Source organism: Capsicum annuum, chromosome 6 (genome assembly GCF_002878395.1).
Source record: "Capsicum annuum cultivar UCD-10X-F1 chromosome 6, UCD10Xv1.1, whole genome shotgun sequence".
In the NCBI taxonomy this organism is placed as follows: domain Eukaryota; kingdom Viridiplantae; phylum Streptophyta; class Magnoliopsida; order Solanales; family Solanaceae; genus Capsicum; species Capsicum annuum.
The window spans coordinates 907,701-924,597 of record NC_061116.1 but is presented as its reverse complement, the minus strand read 5'-3'; the positions used below and the strand labels follow the sequence as shown (position 1 = coordinate 924,597).

At 38.3% G+C, this 16,897-nt stretch overlaps 2 protein-coding genes and 1 non-coding gene across 3 annotated transcripts; all 3 read right to left on the bottom strand.

Annotated features, from left to right (window-relative positions):
- Nucleotides 1-762: 762 nt before the first annotated feature.
- Nucleotides 763-8,811, bottom strand: LOC107875181. Its single transcript, XM_016721786.2, has 8 exons — nucleotides 8,690-8,811; nucleotides 5,581-6,035; nucleotides 2,796-4,750; nucleotides 2,433-2,702; nucleotides 2,231-2,311; nucleotides 1,948-2,044; nucleotides 1,802-1,868; nucleotides 763-1,060 (listed from the first exon to the last, which is right to left on the bottom strand). Exons 2-8 carry the CDS (start codon nucleotides 5,882-5,884, stop codon nucleotides 1,024-1,026), a joined length of 2,811 nt encoding a protein of 936 aa, XP_016577272.2. The 5' UTR covers nucleotides 5,885-6,035; nucleotides 8,690-8,811; the 3' UTR covers nucleotides 763-1,023.
- A 388-nt stretch (nucleotides 8,812-9,199) lies between these two features.
- On the bottom strand, nucleotides 9,200-9,271 carry TRNAP-UGG. The gene has a single exon. It is a non-coding gene; the product is annotated as a tRNA-Pro (tRNA).
- Nucleotides 9,272-9,770: 499 nt separating this feature from the next.
- LOC107873702 (sodium/hydrogen exchanger 3) lies at nucleotides 9,771-16,174 on the bottom strand (the record flags this gene model as incomplete). The annotated part of the gene is given in 13 exon segments (XM_047413384.1): nucleotides 9,771-10,326; nucleotides 10,805-10,888; nucleotides 11,241-11,303; nucleotides 11,393-11,531; nucleotides 11,611-11,712; nucleotides 11,788-11,888; nucleotides 11,972-12,038; nucleotides 12,619-12,665; nucleotides 13,269-13,463; nucleotides 13,566-13,612; nucleotides 14,698-14,757; nucleotides 15,724-15,821; nucleotides 16,056-16,174. Coding segments are annotated over 13 exon segments (1,437 nt in total), but the record flags the coding sequence as incomplete, so codon positions are not given.
- Between the last annotated feature and the right edge of the window lie 723 nt (nucleotides 16,175-16,897).

Genomic DNA, 16,897 nt, shown 5'->3' with positions numbered 1-16,897 from the left:
CTATAGTCCATGATATTTGGGGTGGGCCTCGAGCCTGGGCGTGATTTGTGCCGAAAATCCACCGACCTGCCCCAGGAAGGCTGGGGAGCGACCTAGTATAGGCCTTTGGGGTGGGCGAGGCAGTTTGGGTGGTTAGACAGGCGAAACGGCGCGAACAGACCATTTTCAGGCTAAATCGATGTGTTATAACCCATAATTTTGAAGATGGCCGGGGGCCCAGGCGTGATTTGGGCCGAAAATCGATCGGGCTGCTCCAAGCAGGCTAAGGAAGGGCCTAGTGTGGGCCTTTGGGATAGGCAGGGCGGTTTGGGTGGTCAAACAGGCAAAACGGCATAAACAAGCCATTTTCGAGCCAAATCAGTGTGCTATAGCCCATGGTTTTCGGGGTGGGCCCGAGGTCCGAGCGTGCTTTGGACCGATAATCAACCAGGCTGCCCCAGGCAAAACAACGTGAACGAGACATTTTTGGTGACTTTCGATGAGTGTTAACCCACGGTTGCAGGGATGCGCCCGAAATTCGCACTCGATTCCCCCTTTCTACTTTTTCCCTCTTTTTCTTTTTGTGCTTCCACCTGAGTTTATCATTCTGTTTTATGGAGATCCGAGGAAATTCTATATAATAACAAATGTAGAAATATGAAGGTGAGACATTTTTTTATTTCGATAACCGTGATGTCCGAGTCAGTTTACGCATGTGAGGGTGAGATATATTAAGGGGTAGAAAACAATCTAATCATTTTCCTTCGTAAATTATTTTCATAGTAAAAACAAAGAAGAACATTGTGCATTTACATTTGTTCAAAAGTTAATAAGATCCATTAGCAAACCAAGTGAATATACAAGGGAATAGGCAAGATGATCAACAATTTTTCTCGAAATCTATGAGAACTTAGTTACTATACCAATATAGTCAGACAATACCTTTGTCTAGTACCGTCTTTCAACCGATATACAAGCAGTTGGGCACGAAGCTTTCTTCATGAAAAAACTCATCCTTGTCAATATAGGACTGTCTTTCATTCTTTACAGATTGTCATGGAACTTTGTGAAAAGCTGATGCCTGTACTTGAAACAACAACAACGGAAGTTAACCAGTTAGGCATTCTCATATAGATGGTACAAAAGCCAAATAAAGTGCAGATGACTCGAAATGACCCTAGAACAACGAGTCCAAATGTCCAAACGGTTTAAGTATAACAATATAAAGATATAACAATCTTTTGCATCAGTGTTGCTAGTGCAAATTAGGAACTTTGAAATCATGTCCAGTAGAAATCAAAAGTAGGGGTGATTTGCAGAAATCAGATCATTTCATGTCCGATGTTTAACTTCTGCACAAATTTAAGGAAATTGTGCAAAAACAGCATCAGCTCTACATGCCTGGAATGAAAATCACACTTAAAACAAGTTATGACAAGGTTGTCATAACTTCAGTACAATCTTCATTCTCCAATTTTGTTAAATTGTTCACAGGTCTTGTCAGGTTGTAAAGAAGAGCTTGTGTTGTAGCACCGAAGCCAATTTTGCAAAAGTTACTTAAACAGCAGCCACGGAGTGTCATGATAGAAGATGTCTACAACAGTTTTAATAACATGATCAATTGCTCAACACTAAGAATTCAGACATTTCAACCGCTTCGCACACAGAAAGCAAGCTTGCATTTCATGCAGATGTATTGCGGGCTGGTTATGCAAAATATTGCTGCCCATAATAGAAGAACACAAAGCACTATGGTAATTTCGACACTAAAGAGTAAAGAGAAAACACATGGAGAATGCCGTTTTCTTTTAGATATAAATACCTATTGTACTCCAGTTTCTGGATGACAATCCCATTAAGCAAGAGCTCGGAACTATAAACAAGAATTCCTGCAGTAATGATACTTACTGCCATCAATCCCAAGAAAGCAAATGCCAGAAGGGCGAAAAAGAGAGAATGAAATCATACCTTTTTCCAGATATGGAATGCATATTTTGTAATCTTCTTCGCAGGAAAGAATTAACAGATCATCACAAGTGATTTTACTATTAGATTCGTCCACCACCTGAAAAGATTAAAAAGAAAAACCCTTAACTACTGATATAAATTTGTTATAATATTTTCAATAATACATATAAAAAGTAATTTACAATCTTTGGATGATGTTTATGCCTTGTAAATCTGTCACACATCAAGAGTAGAAATGAAAACAACATTAAAAAGGAAGCAAATAAATGCCATGATAGTGTACCTCACCATGCACTGCCTTTACCAAGGTTAGAAGGGTATCTCTATTAGGTTTCGCGCTTGGAGTAATAATGACTCTTCGACCCTGTTAATTCAGACGAAAAAAAAAAATGAATGTTATGATAGCCTGAATATTCCTCTATTAAGTAACTAAAAGTGTACTCTCGTAAGCAACTTAAACTATATACACAATTATATACATATACCTCTAGAAGGGGATGCTTTCTAGCATGAGCAAGTGAAGCAGGCATATTAAAACCAATTTCCTTTTCCTTTTTGGCGTCTCTTAAGATATAATTTTTCTCATCAACAAAACAGCTTGCTCTTCCACAGCGCTCAAGCCACAAATGTGTTACAATTGGTTTTCCACAGGCAATGGCTTCTAGCATATTCCTACTTCTAACAAAACTGTCAGTGACAAAGTGTGTGGCATCAGAACAATCTGACGTGGATTTAAATCCCAGTCTTGCTAAAATCTGCATTCAAGGGCAATTGGAAAAAACTCAAATCATTGCCAGGCATTTTGTCAATTGAAAGTCGAAGATATTTCAGATAATGGGGAACAGTACCTTTTTCTGATGCTTGATTAATTTGCTATCCAGGCTTTGGCTGAACAAGACACAAATGTCACCTGCACCTTTTTGTCGTCGTGAACCTCTCGGCAGAAAATCAGGCAATCTCTCTACATATCCTAACCTAATAAGCTCTTGACTAAGGAGTGATTTAGAGAGACTTCTAATGTGTTGCTTGCGTTGCTTGTGATCATTAAGACAGTATGATGAATCTGAGATTCTATTCGACACTACGTCAGACTTAACGCCTTTTATCAAAAGATTAGGGGAAATGGAAGTCATTTCATTTAATTTGGCAGAATCAGTAGATTCAACTCTTTTGACGTCCATGGGCGTCATCTTCTGACTTGTAACCGAATATTTACACATTGAAGAATAAGGTTTACTTGCACTCTGAATTGACAAGAATCCTGACTGAGTCTTTTCGGATGAAGACTGATTCTGTCTTTTAAACTCCAAAGATTGTTGTCTTCTCCCTGCCTTATCATTAAAAACTGGAATATTAAAGTCATTTCCCTGATCAGCAGGGATCAGTGGAGGATAGAGATTGCTTGATCCATTTGAAAGCCGCCGCGCACCTCTCTGTGTCCTTTTCCCTTTAGAGACCCAGTTTTCCAATTTCACTCCACTCAACGTGGCTGCTACACTTTGACAAATTTCTCCTCGTTTGTTCATGCTAACTTTTCTAGCTTTCCTTGATGTGTTGGTACCTGATTTGAGAACTTGCCCTCTTACAGCAGCCACTTTGAACAAATTGTTATTTAACTCGCCAAGCTCATATTGCGTCCGTCTTTTCTTCGGAATATTAGATTCTGTAATATAGTTTGTTGTTGGGCTCTCCAAGCTCCTAAAATTTGAAGACACTTGATGTCTAGTTCTAGGAAGAACAGAAGAAAACCGTCTGGTTTTTCCTCTCAATAACTCTATTTCAGCTGAGCCACATAAAGTAGGTTCTGGTGAACTATCGTCAATGTTAAATTCTCTTGAGATAGCTCTCTCAGGATATTCCCCTTCTTTAACTACGCTGGCTTTTGGAATGGGAGGGGCACAAACCGCATCAGTTTTCAAAGGAGGGGCATGTAGCAGAGACTCCATAGCTTCAGCAGCCAGTTGAGTATCAAGGCCAACATCATATGTGTCTAATACATCTGATCGATTTCCGTCATTATCAACTTGTTGCTCAAATGGCCCCATATCAAACTGCTCATCCGACTTCCTCAGGATGTTGGACTGAACATTCATGTGGCCTTCCACTAGAAACTTTGGTTCCGCCTTATTTAATTCTGTCGTACTTTCCGTTGGCTCCTTACTGGATTGGACACTTGATACTTTTTGTTTCTTCAGTCCGTAATTCTTTCTGTGATAGGTCAATATCTTTCGGTGTCTTGAAAAAGAACCATTTGCACTATCACTTTGCCTCTCAGGCCAGTCAAAAACTCCAGAATTTTTCGCTGCATTTTGAACATTCACTCTGCTTGCCAATCTTTGAGGTCCCCCGCGGCTGAAAATTGGAGGTGATACGATTTTCTTCACTCCTCCAGCTTTGACTTCACTGAGTGCATCTTCATTGTAAACTGATAGGAAGTGGTCAATGAAGTCCAGAGCGTTAGCTTCTGATAGCTCTTCCGGAACTTGAGACTCGACTTTGCTTAACTTGGGGAGTTCTATGTTAAAAGAATGAAGTGGAAAATCTTTATCTCCATCCACACCATAAGCAGTTAAGGCTTCCGTTTCCACATTTCCCTTAGATATTTCATCCTTGGTTATTTCAGCAGCCCGACAGCAATCCTCTTCAACTCTTGGTTTTTTAGTAACACAGATATCATCTATTTGGGGAGATATTCCGCCATTGATCTCAGAAATCTGCTTCCGTTGATTAGTTTTCTGAACATCTGGGGTGCTTCTGGCTGAATCCATATATTTAAATAGATTCTTTGACCTCCTTAGACAACCTAATAAAAATATAAACAAGATTCAAGGTGCAATTGAAATAGGAGATACACAATTAAAAAGAATTCATGACATATGCATTGAAAGATGTTATGAAGATCAGGGGCGGAGCTACATTTGCTCCAGGGGTTCATTCGAACCCCCTTCGACAGAAAATTATACTGTTTATATACTATTTTTATATGGTTAAAATATTTTTATGCACATATAGTAGATGTTGAACCGCCTTCGATTAGTTTGTATATTTACCACTGAACCCCCTCAATGGAAATCCTGGCTCCGCCACTGATGAAGATCAAGGAAGCTATTAACATTTGGAAGGACTTTCTCAGCAGATGAAGAAATAGTTACGTCATAATTACGTTGATAGCTACTGATCAACTTCAACACCTACGCTTCAGATATGTTTTACTCAGGTCAAGCTGAGAATTGAACTACGCCTTATATCACTGACAAGTCAGTAGTTTATTAGCATCTGTCGTAGAGGCTTCCTAGTTTACACTTCTTGCTTTGATCTAAAAGACACATGGTTATCTTCCATAATTGTGAGAATAAGATGGCATTCCATTAAGCAATTTACAGCCTAAAAAAAATATTTTCAATGGCGTTGATGCACGTAAATCTATACAGCAAGTTGTTCTCGTTCAAAATGTTAGAGCTTCTAGAGTATTTAGCTAGTGCATTCAGGAGTACTTTGAGCTAGATAGTTTTTAGATACAGAACTTTAGTAGGATTACAAATGAGTAAATGACCACAAAATTGTATATCATTAGTTGGATGATCATAAGAATGATATTGAGTCAAAGGTCATGTTTGTAAGAAAAATGCTTACCCACATAGGTTTGTTTAGAAACCGGTGAGACTTTCCACTTATCCAGCTGCTCTGTATATCTTGTGTCATCAGATGATCTCAACTTTGAGACGCTTGCCACTTCAGTACCGTGCATTCTTTCATCGTCACTGTCAAGGACAACTTCTTCCTCACATTCATTTGTCAAATAAGAAATCTCATTTTCAACACAATCAGGGATATCAAAACTCATTGCAGGAAAATCTAGGTTCTCCTTTCCGATCGTAGGACTATCAATGTTAAGAGTATCATAGACGGGAAGCGTATATGCAGTCTCAGCGTCCATCCTTCTTTGGTTCTGTCCTTTATTAGCTCTCTCTGACCACGATACGCATCAATGCCAAGCAGGTTGGGGTAGGCAATATGAATCTTCACTGATCATTGCACTCCATTTTTCTCTCTGATCACAAAACCATGTACTTTTCTGATGAAATGACCTAAATAGAGCAGATCGCATGTGAATTTATTAAACTCTTACATAAGACTATCAATTTTTTTGATAACGTAGATATTTTATTAAAAGGTACCGAGATGGTACAGGAAAAGAAACAGAAACAACCATAAAACAAAAAGCAGCATAGTTAGAACCAGTATATGGATTTAGTGGATACGCGAGGAAGAAGGATATAGCAACAAAGCCACCTTGCCACCCACTGCCACTAAATCACACACACACACACCAAGTTAAATTGGTGCTTGTTGTTGAACCAGGTGCTAAAGCATGGATGTTTTGTATCCATTGAGCAAAAACGGGTTGTAATTGTATAGCGGTATCTGAAAACATATCTTGCGAACGCCCTAAAGCGCTCATGGTATCGTTATGAACATGCAAACCAAAACTGTGAAAGACTAGAAATATACATGCCCAGTTGAGATGGGATATGATTGCATCACGATTCCTAAGGACACGATCTAATAGATCGTTGTAAGCTGCCTTTAGTCCAGAAATACAGATTTTGTAAACATCTATCCTTAATTCTAGAAATGTTCGTTCTCTGCCCTTCAAAGCAAGCTTTGTTTGTTCCTCTCTAGCGAAATTGTCCATAAGATGCACGCTATCATTCAAGGAGCAATGTATTATATCAACCTCAAAAAACACCTAATTTTGTTAACTTCTCTTGCAAAATCAACAGCAGGAATATTAAATATACAAAACATATACTTGTAAGCATATCAACAGCAGAAATAGCAAATTTCACAAAACATATACACAGACAATCATGTTGACATTTTAACTGTTTTACTAAGGGACATTTTTCTTAAGCATGATTCATGATCATCAGAAACAACAACGTCGGGATGGTAAAAGGTTGATTCCAACCACAAGCAATAAATAAGCTCGAAGCTGCATATTACAACAACAACAACAGCATACCCATTGTATTCCCACAAAGTGAGGTCTGGAAAGGGTAAAGTGTACGCATTCCAAACCACTACCTCAAATGAAGTAGAGAGGTTGTTTTCGATAAACCCCCGGCTCATGACAAATAACAATATACCAAGTAGAGAACATAAAAACAAACAACAAAATATGGTAACACGCCACAAGATAATAAAGAAACAAGACGACAACAACATCATACCCAGTGTATTCCCACAGAGTGGGGTCTAGGGATGGTAAAGTGTACCCACTCCATACCCCACTACCTCAGATGAAATAGAGAGACTGTTTCCGATAGACTCCCGGATCAGGACAGACACCAATATAACAAACAAAAAATATAAAAACACACAATCGAACAATACAAGAAACAAGACACCCATAGAGTAATACTATGAACTATCTAAGTTGCATATTACTAGCTAATCATTTTACCCAAAAAGCCAAAACCTTTATGCCTAATGAAACAGAATCAATTGAAGAAAGACAGTGTCAATCCCTTTGAAACTCCTAGCCTAATATCCTAACAGTACTGATCCATTTGAAATTCCTTGCATATCATTCAAAGAGCAATGTATTAGATCAACCTCAACGAAAATCTAATTTTGATAATTTTTCCTGCAAAATCAACAGCAGAAGTAGAAAACACACAAACATATACACATAATATCATCATGAAACTTTCTAATTATTTTACCATGAGGCATTTATCTTCATTATAATCAGATTTGCAGAGCTCAAACCCGGTACTATCACACCCCACTAGCAACGTGTACTACGTAACTCTATCCACCACGGCTAGAAAAATATGGAAAGGGTAAAGTGTACGCAGTCCATACCCCACTACCTCACATGAAGTAGAGAGGCTGTTTCAGATAGATTCCCAGTTCATGACAAATAACAGTATACCAAGCAGAGAAACAAGACAACAACAACATAGCGAGTGTATTCCCACAAAGTGGGGTCTAGAAAGGGTAAAGTGTACGCAGTCCATACCACTACATCAGATGAAGTAGAGAGGCTGTCTCTGATAGACCCTCGACTCATGACAAATAACAATATACCAAACAGAGAACATAAAAACAAACAACACTAGATAATAAAAGAAACAAACACTTACAGAGTATTACTATGAACTATCTAAGTTGCATATTGCTAACTAATCAATTTTAGTTATACACATGATTTTTCATGCAAACTCTAATTTTGATATTTTTTCCTGTACTATGAACTATCTAAGTTGCATATTGCTAACTAATCAATTTTAGTTACACACATGATTTTTCATGCAAATTCTAATTTTGATATTTTTTCCTGCAAAATCTAATTTTCATCATTTTCCAGCAAAATCTAATTTTCATCATTTTTCCTGCAAAATCTAATTTTCATCATTTTTCCTGCAAAATCTAATTTTGATCATTTCTCCTGCAAAATCTAATTTTGATAATTTCTCCTGCAAAATCTAATTTTGATCATTTTTCCTGCAAAATCTAATTTTAATAATTTTTCCTGCAAAATCTAATTTTGATAATTTTTTCTGCAAAATCAACAGTACAAGTAGCAAATACACACAAACATATACACATATGATCATCTTGAAACTTCTAATTATTTTACAAGGAACCATTTATTTATTTATTTATTTATCATATCAATATCCGAATTTTAGAACGATATATATAGTAGAAAATAGAAGGGGAAATTAATCACCTGATTGTTGAAAATTGGAATAATTGTGAGATTTTTGTTAATGGCGGAATGGTTTTTTCGAGGAGAAATGGAGGAGACTAAAAGAATATAAAAGCGCCAGCTTTTTGGAGGGAAAATTGTATTAGTTTAGCACTTTCATTTTTGTAAGCTCATAAATAACCAGGAGCTAATTATGTATCTCGACAGACTCGAAATTGGAAAAAAAAAATATATTGAAAGCTAATATGTATCTTTACAGAGCAAAATAAAATATAAAAAACTAATTATGTATCTTTACCAAGAAAATAATATATCGGGAGCTAATTATGTATTTCGACAAATCGAGAATTAAAATTTTCAGTAATTATGTATCTCGACAGATCGACAATTGAGATTTTCAAAAATTATGTAAAATGTCAGATTTTCTATAATTAAGTTTAAAACTGTGGTATTCATGTTGTTTGTCCGAAAAAAAAAAAGATGAGACAAAAATATGATCGAGTCTACAATTGCGTGGGCAAAATTTAAAAAGGGGCGTTCCGAGAATCGAACTCGGGACCTCTCGCACCCAAAGCGAGAATCATACCACTAGACCAAACGCCCACATTTGTTCTTCCATTTTTATTTACTTTTACTATAATATTAATAGTGTACAATAAACTAATACTACTAATGAAATTCATTACACCAATTTCATTTAATAAATGTTTTTTCTTGAGCCGAGGGTCTTATCGGAAACAATTTTTCTATCTTTGCTCGAGAGAGGAGTAAGGTCCGTGTGGAGTGTGCATCTATCCTTTACAAACTTCATTTATGTTTTATCGTATTATGTTGCGTATGTTATTGTTCTTTTCAAAAGATTAGTAGAATCTTCATCCTTTGACTTGACACGTTAAGAAAAAAAGAATTGACTTTTAAAGTTTGTGGTCTAAAACGGTCCTTGAATATTTGTATGACTGTAAATTATTTCATCAAGAATAAAAGAGAAATTTTATTGTTAGATTTTTCCTGATTATAGAAAGGTGACATTATATTATGTAAAGTCATAATTTCACATTAAATATTGTGCTTATACAACTATACAAATACAAGCATGTAAGTAAGTAACCAATGAGGTACAATGGATGATTATGTACAATATGACAGTCGGTGGCGGGGCCAGAATTTTCACGAAAGGGATTCAAAGTATAAATGGTAAACACACAATAAGCCAGGGGGATTCATCGTTTAGCATTTATGCATAAAAAATAATTTCGACATTGGCCAAGAGGACACCCCTTGAGAATTGTTAAAGAATTTAAACACTAAAATTTGCAACTCAAGAAACTCTACTCTTAACACTGTCAATATTGATCACACCCTCCTTTGGATAACTCTGGTGCACCGGGTACAAATCCCCTTCCTCCGAAGAGAGGCCGCATAAAACCATCGTCAAACATCCTCCAATAGTTATGGATAGTGAGGGAAGTTTTCTTCAGTAGCATGCTCAAACTGTCTAGTCGACGGAAATCAACATTTCCCATCTCACCTTCGGGTTCTTGCCTGTCGATGAGTAGTTGGCGTGCAAGCGATTGTTTGGAAGAGATCAGGCTGTTGTTGAAACTTTGCGATGGAGGTAACAAGAACCTTACAAGTGGCTTGGTTATCAATCCAAACACCTAAAAGAGGTCAAAACGGTTAGATTTAGCTGAGTCGTTTATCATTATGATAGGTGTCGAGTGGAAGTAAAGTAATGTAGTAATGTATGATCAATCCTATCAGGCACTCGCTATCTATTTTCATGATTTCAAACTCTTTAACAGCATACTTGGATCCAGTATATTGAATAAATTTACCGTCAACATCAAAAAAGGGCAGCCCGATGCACAAAGCTCCCGCTATGCGCAGAGTCTAGGAAAGGGCCCCACCACAAGGGTGTATTGTATGCAGCCTTACCTTGCATTTCTACCAGAGGCTGTTTCCAAGGCTCAAACCCGTGACCTCCTGGTCACACGGCAGCAACTTTACCAGTACCGTCAACACCAGTGAATCAAAAACGACTAAGAAGGGGAATCGGCCATATATGGTTCCAACATCCGAGAAGCTACGACACATCAAAACAAACGAGAAGGGACATCCAAGCTCAATGTTGCTTACCACAGTACTGAAGAGGACGATTGTAATTGTGCTGGTGATCATAACTGCATTCCCTGGAAGTTGCGTGTGGCCAAACCTCGTAAACTGCACACCACGAATCACGCTTCAATTAACGCAATGCATTCTCTATGAAAAAGCCTTTGCGAGAAAGGGGCAAACGAGCACATAGCAGCAGAGGTTTTCGCTGATCTTATTTAACGAACAAAGTATGTTTTCAAGTTCCGTATCCTAACACATATCCAGTGTAATCCAACAAGTGGGATTTGGGGAGGGTAGGATGTCCGCAGACCTTACCCCCTCCGGCCTTTGTGGGGTCGAGAGGTTGTTTCAGGTAGACCCTCGGCTGTTTTTTGTATCAAATTTTATCGGATGTCCTCAAAGGGACGCATGCGCTGTACATATTTCAGAAGAAGAGCAGATAAGTTCAAATATCGACCTGGTTATAAGCCAATGCCATGGAGACGGATCCGCGCATTAAACCAGCCCACCATATCGTAATCTGTGAAGTTGATGAATTATTATTATTCTTCTGAGAAGATTTAGCTATACACTGGCTGCGAGAGACTAGGACAGAAACTGAGATATCACCTGTTGTCTAAGACCAAACTTGTCGTGCTCAGATCGCTTCAAGCAATTGGATAAAAATGACAACGGGAACACGAAGCATGCCCTTCCAACCAGGACTAGGCTAAACAGCGCAGCGCTTGCTCCAACAGATTTTCCGGGACTATGGAACAGAAAATCCACAACACGAGAATTAATGGAACTCGGGGACACATTTTATGAAATGGATATTGGAATCTTACCTGTCTTTCACGAATCTCCATTTCTCGATATCTAAAGCATCCATACCAACATAAAGGAAAATGAAAATCTCTGCAATAAATGACAGTGTCGCAAAAGCATGTCTACGAAAAAAGTAAAATTAGTTAAACTAAGAAACCCCATAGATAGCTGCTTCGAGACTTTCTGAGTAAACGTACCTTGTAGTCACTTTAGAATTGGTCGTCACATTATGCCAGGTATAGTGTGACATGACAATCCCGCAGAAAAATACTGTAAGAATTCCGCTTAAGTCAAACATCTGAAAGGCATGGACAATTATCACGATCAATAATTACACAAACTACATCGCGTTAGAGGTGTTCACATCGTACAGAAACTTACTGCTGCCATTACATACGAAAGGTAAGCCATGAGAATCATGAGGGCAACTTCACGATCAGTTGAGTGCCTGCAAGTGGAATGTACGGCTTCTAGAGTTACAAATGCCGAGTACATATAGATATACTCGTTGATGCACAACGAAAACAGAGTATCAACATCCAAAATTCTCGTTAAAGTCTTTTCCTGAATCAGCTATATAATAGGCCAAATTTCAGTAATCCTACATAGAGTCAAGATTCCTCGCGGAGACTAACTAACTTGAATAGTTAGTCCCCTAATGATCGGCATAATCAGAAAATTTTGTATAAATTCCGAGGGAAAGTGAAGCTTTTGAGGAATTAAAACTTCATCGATATCACTGATTATACTAAGTTTATCGTAAGTAGGAAACAACAATGATAAGAAAAAAAGGATTTGCTGTTGAGAGCCAGTATGTCGAGAAAAAAACTCCTAAAGTAGTTTATGTCATTCAGTAACTGCGAATTTTCCTAGCTTTGTAATCAGTTTATTCTTGTTTCGACAGGTAAGTCAAGGACTAGAATGGCGATGTGCGTTGAAGAAAATCAGATGAATTAATAACTGGCGTGAGACAAAAGACATATAGTAATACGACAGAAGAAAGAAAAATGGAATAACGACAAACACACCTGCCAAGATATATCTTTTTTATAAGGTACGCGCTTAGCAATCCAACCTGCATTCGAGAGCAAGATGTCGTAAATAATGGTAGATGGTTCGCATAATCTGACCAAACGAGCGAGTATGAAAAAAACCAGAAAACTGGCCTAGTTCTAACAACATTGCTTAACAGATTAGTTAAAACAAGCGTTTGGCCATCTTTGTACAAAAAGGTTAAAACAAGTCAGCTGTTTGGCCATCGCTGAAAAGACGGGATCCATTTCCACAAAGTTGTGGAGCCGAACGAAGGAAGCTATAAGTAATGCAACTATAAATCTTATGGAGACCTCAATCTTGGTACAGGATGAACACCGGTGGCATGCTTAACACATGCAAATCGGATAATAAGTGGTGTTATCGTTGGTGGTGAACACAACAGCGTGAAATGGCTGTTAGTACCCCGTAGGCTGCCGATGAGAAAGAAAGTCCTCCCAGGAGGGGTTCGTGTCTGATTAGCTCGTCGATGAGGAATTAGTATATGAAGGCAACGATTATTAGTTGTTCCAAAAGTAGAGTCAGAGACACTGGCTCTGAAACACAGGCCAAATTCCTAGAGGACAAAGGTAGACAACATTGGCAAACGCGGATAAAACTTGAATCAAGGAAGCGTGCCACTTACCGAAACTCCCAGGAAAGTGCTCGCGAGAAACAGGTAAAGAAAACTTCCAGCGAACGACAAGGCAACCCGTGAGTTGATGTGAGAGAGGTCCAACTTTTGGATCGCATTAAAGAGGACCACGGCCGTTGCATCATTTACTACTCCCTCCCCGAAGACTAGACTGTAGAGTAGAGGCGTCTCGTCCTGATTAAGCACCTGAGAATTAAACTCGAAACATTCAGTTCACACAGGTCGATATCTCAATAATTATTCATTTTACAACAGAACGCGGCAGCAGCGTTTGGAGGAAATCCATACCTGCAAGGTGCAAACGGAGTCCGTTGCTGAAAAAATTGCTCCGATCGCTACAACAAAAAGTATTTGAAATCATCAGAAGATAAGAGGTCAAAATTTACATGAGATTATTAAATCAAATTATTACATGAGGATTGGTTCTTAGGTTATGTTGCTCGAACTCTTCAAAAATGTTGTCACACTCGTGTTGAATCCTCCAAAAAGGCATTGCTTTTGGAGGATCCGACATGCACCTGTTGACATTTTTGAAGAGTCCGAGCAATAAGTTCTTACGCACTCAAATCCAGACTACGAAAATACTCTCACAAGGTTATGGTACCACAGTGGCAGAGGTGGAGACAGGATGACAGATAACAACGACGACGACGACAACATACCCAGTGTATGCCAACAAGGTGGGGTCGGGGTTGGGGGGCACTACCTCAGATAACAGTATAACGAACAAAAGACATAAAAGCAAACAATAAAAAGTGATACCACACCGCTAGATAATTAAGGAAACAAGACACCCACAAGGTGATACTATAAACCAATGTTGCTCAGACTCTTCATAAATGTCATCGGTTGTGTATCGGATCCTTCAAAAGTAGTACATTTTTAAGGATCCAACAAGGGTACGGCAACATTTTTTGGAGAGTCTGAGCAACTTAGCTATAAACTAGCTATTCGAAATCATTAACATCACCAAAAAAAACCACGAACAAGAAACTACAGTCACAGATACAAACAAAGCACTCTTCCCTACTTTTACGGATGTACTCCTACCTACTAATCCTCTATCATAATCCCCGCCCTCCACACCTTCCTATCAAGGGTCATGTCCTCCGTAAGGATGAGAAATAACGGAATCAAGAAAATACTAAGAAATTACAGGCGAAAGTCGAACTCATAACTTAAATATCTTTCGAAACTTTTTTTACCACTGCATAGAAGCTTTCCTTGTGTTAACGAGATACTACAACCTATATATATATGCATAAAACACAATAGTTTGCGCCTTATCGTCATATTAGTCATTTTCTCGTTTGCTTACTCTACGGCAAATGAGGCCTTATTGTAACAACCAAAATTATAACATCTCCAATTGATAACCGGAAACATCAACTGCAATCTGAAGAAGAGGAAAGAGTAGTACCGAGATAATCTCGTAGTTCCAGAAAGCCAATATCAAGCTTTCCCAATAACTCCTTCGCGCCTAAAAAATTTTCAAGTTAGCGTGACCAAGAGAGATATCTCGTGTAAAAACAAAAACAACAAACAGAGAACTTCTTAACGAAGAAGGACTAAATGATCCATCGGTAAAACCTGATAACTAGTAAATTCTTTTTGGCTTCTACATTTCGAATATCAAATACAGTAACCTTGATCTTCTTCGTTCTTTTAGTACTTTTGAGAACGATAAATACAGTATCGCTGATGATAACAGCTTGAAGTAAAGCACCTAACTGAAAGTACCTTTCGATGACAGAACTGGATGTATTTTACAAGTTACAAGCACATTCAAGATCTTCATCTATAAACGTGAAAAACTGCATTCTAAAACTGTGTTGAAGCATTTTAAAGAAACATGAAATATTTCTGACGAAAAGGACAATGTCTTGTGAAAAAATATGGATAAGGTAAACTTAGAAATTCTTAACTACTTCTTTAAGGTGCTATCTAGATGCTGTTATACCGAGTTATCTGTTGGATTCTCTCATACGGAGTTAAGGATGTGTCATTCAAATGCTAGCTCGCGCCTTCTGTTATCGATTCAGATTTCAATTAACTCTAGCCTAAGATCAACTCCCCCTCCACGATCACTAAAACTAAAAAAAGGACAGCTCAGTGCACTAAAGCTCCCGCTACGTGCAGGGTCAGGGGAAGGGCCCCACCACAAGGATGTATTGTACGCAGCCTTACCTTGCATTTTTGCCAGAGGCTGTTTCCAAGGCTTAAACACGTAACTTCATGGTCACGTGACAACAACTTTACCAGTTACTCCAAGATCACTACAACTATTAATAAAATAATAAACCACAAAAATGTTAATATGAGAGCTCAACTTCAGCTCGTTTTAACGTTGGAACAAGCAAAAAAGAACCTCGCTTCAGCTCCCTTCACGCAAGGTATTATCTTTCTTAAGTTGATCGAAGAGAAGGAATGAGAAAGTACGGCATACCAAACGATATGACGCTGAAAGATATCAATGTGCCGAGGGCGCCAAACAATATAATGGCCATAAAATTCCTGAAAAAATGCTTCTTTTTCATCTGGAAACTGATAAAAGGTCAAATACTGATGTCAGTCTCGTAGAATTTAACATCTAAAGAACTTGCGATAGAGAAAATTTTCTCGTTTTCTGTCTAATTGTCAATTGTCCGATAACAGCAGTAGACAATAACGTAGACATCTTTAGTCCGTACGTAACAATGCAGTAAACAAACTCAAATAACTGCAGCAACCCCATTAAAATTTACATGTCACTACAAAGTCGAGGGGAAAACAACTTACCCGGCATTAAATATGATGGGTGGCAGAAGATAAATGAAGAAGAGCTGTTCGTCAAATGCCAAGAGACGAGAGCTCTTTCCTTGAGTAGTTAACAAAATGATGCCTCCGGCACATAAACCCTGCCACGAAAACAACAAAGGTATTCCATTGCAGCAAAATCCAAATGCATAGTCAATGAAAATTACTATTGATTCAGGCACGTATATGTGTCTGCACAGACTAAAGTTGCAGTCTAGTGGTTATAACTTTACTCTGCACCACTTAGGTGTAGAGTTCAAATCTTTCTAACGGCAATCCCTCTTCTAGCTCGTACAAGAGGTAACGTTATGCATATATGGTGCACGCACACCAAAATCGCGGGCCTAGTAGTTATAACTTTACGCTATACCACTTGGGTGCAGAGTTCAAATCTTACTAAGGACATTCCTTATTCGAGCTCGTACACTAGGTGACATTATGCATGTATATGTGTTTTCTAAGGCTAAAATTGCAGTCCTGTGGTGAAAACTTTACATGGCGCGCCACCACGTAGGTGCAGAATTCAAAATCTTACTAAGGGTAGTCCTTCTTCTAGCTCGTAAACTAGGTAACATTATGAATGTATATGTGTGTGCTCGGGCTAAAATTGCAACATGGTGGTTATAACGTCATTCTACGCCAGTTACAGCTTAGGTGCAGCGTTCAAATCTTACTAAGGACATGAGGTGTCCTTTATATATGTGCATACATACAACATCGATGGACTTGTAAGTCCAACGACTCATTAGATATATTGTAAAAGTTCAGTAATGGAGAAAAGACTCACAATAACAAGTGCGGTGATGGACTTCTAAGTCCAACGA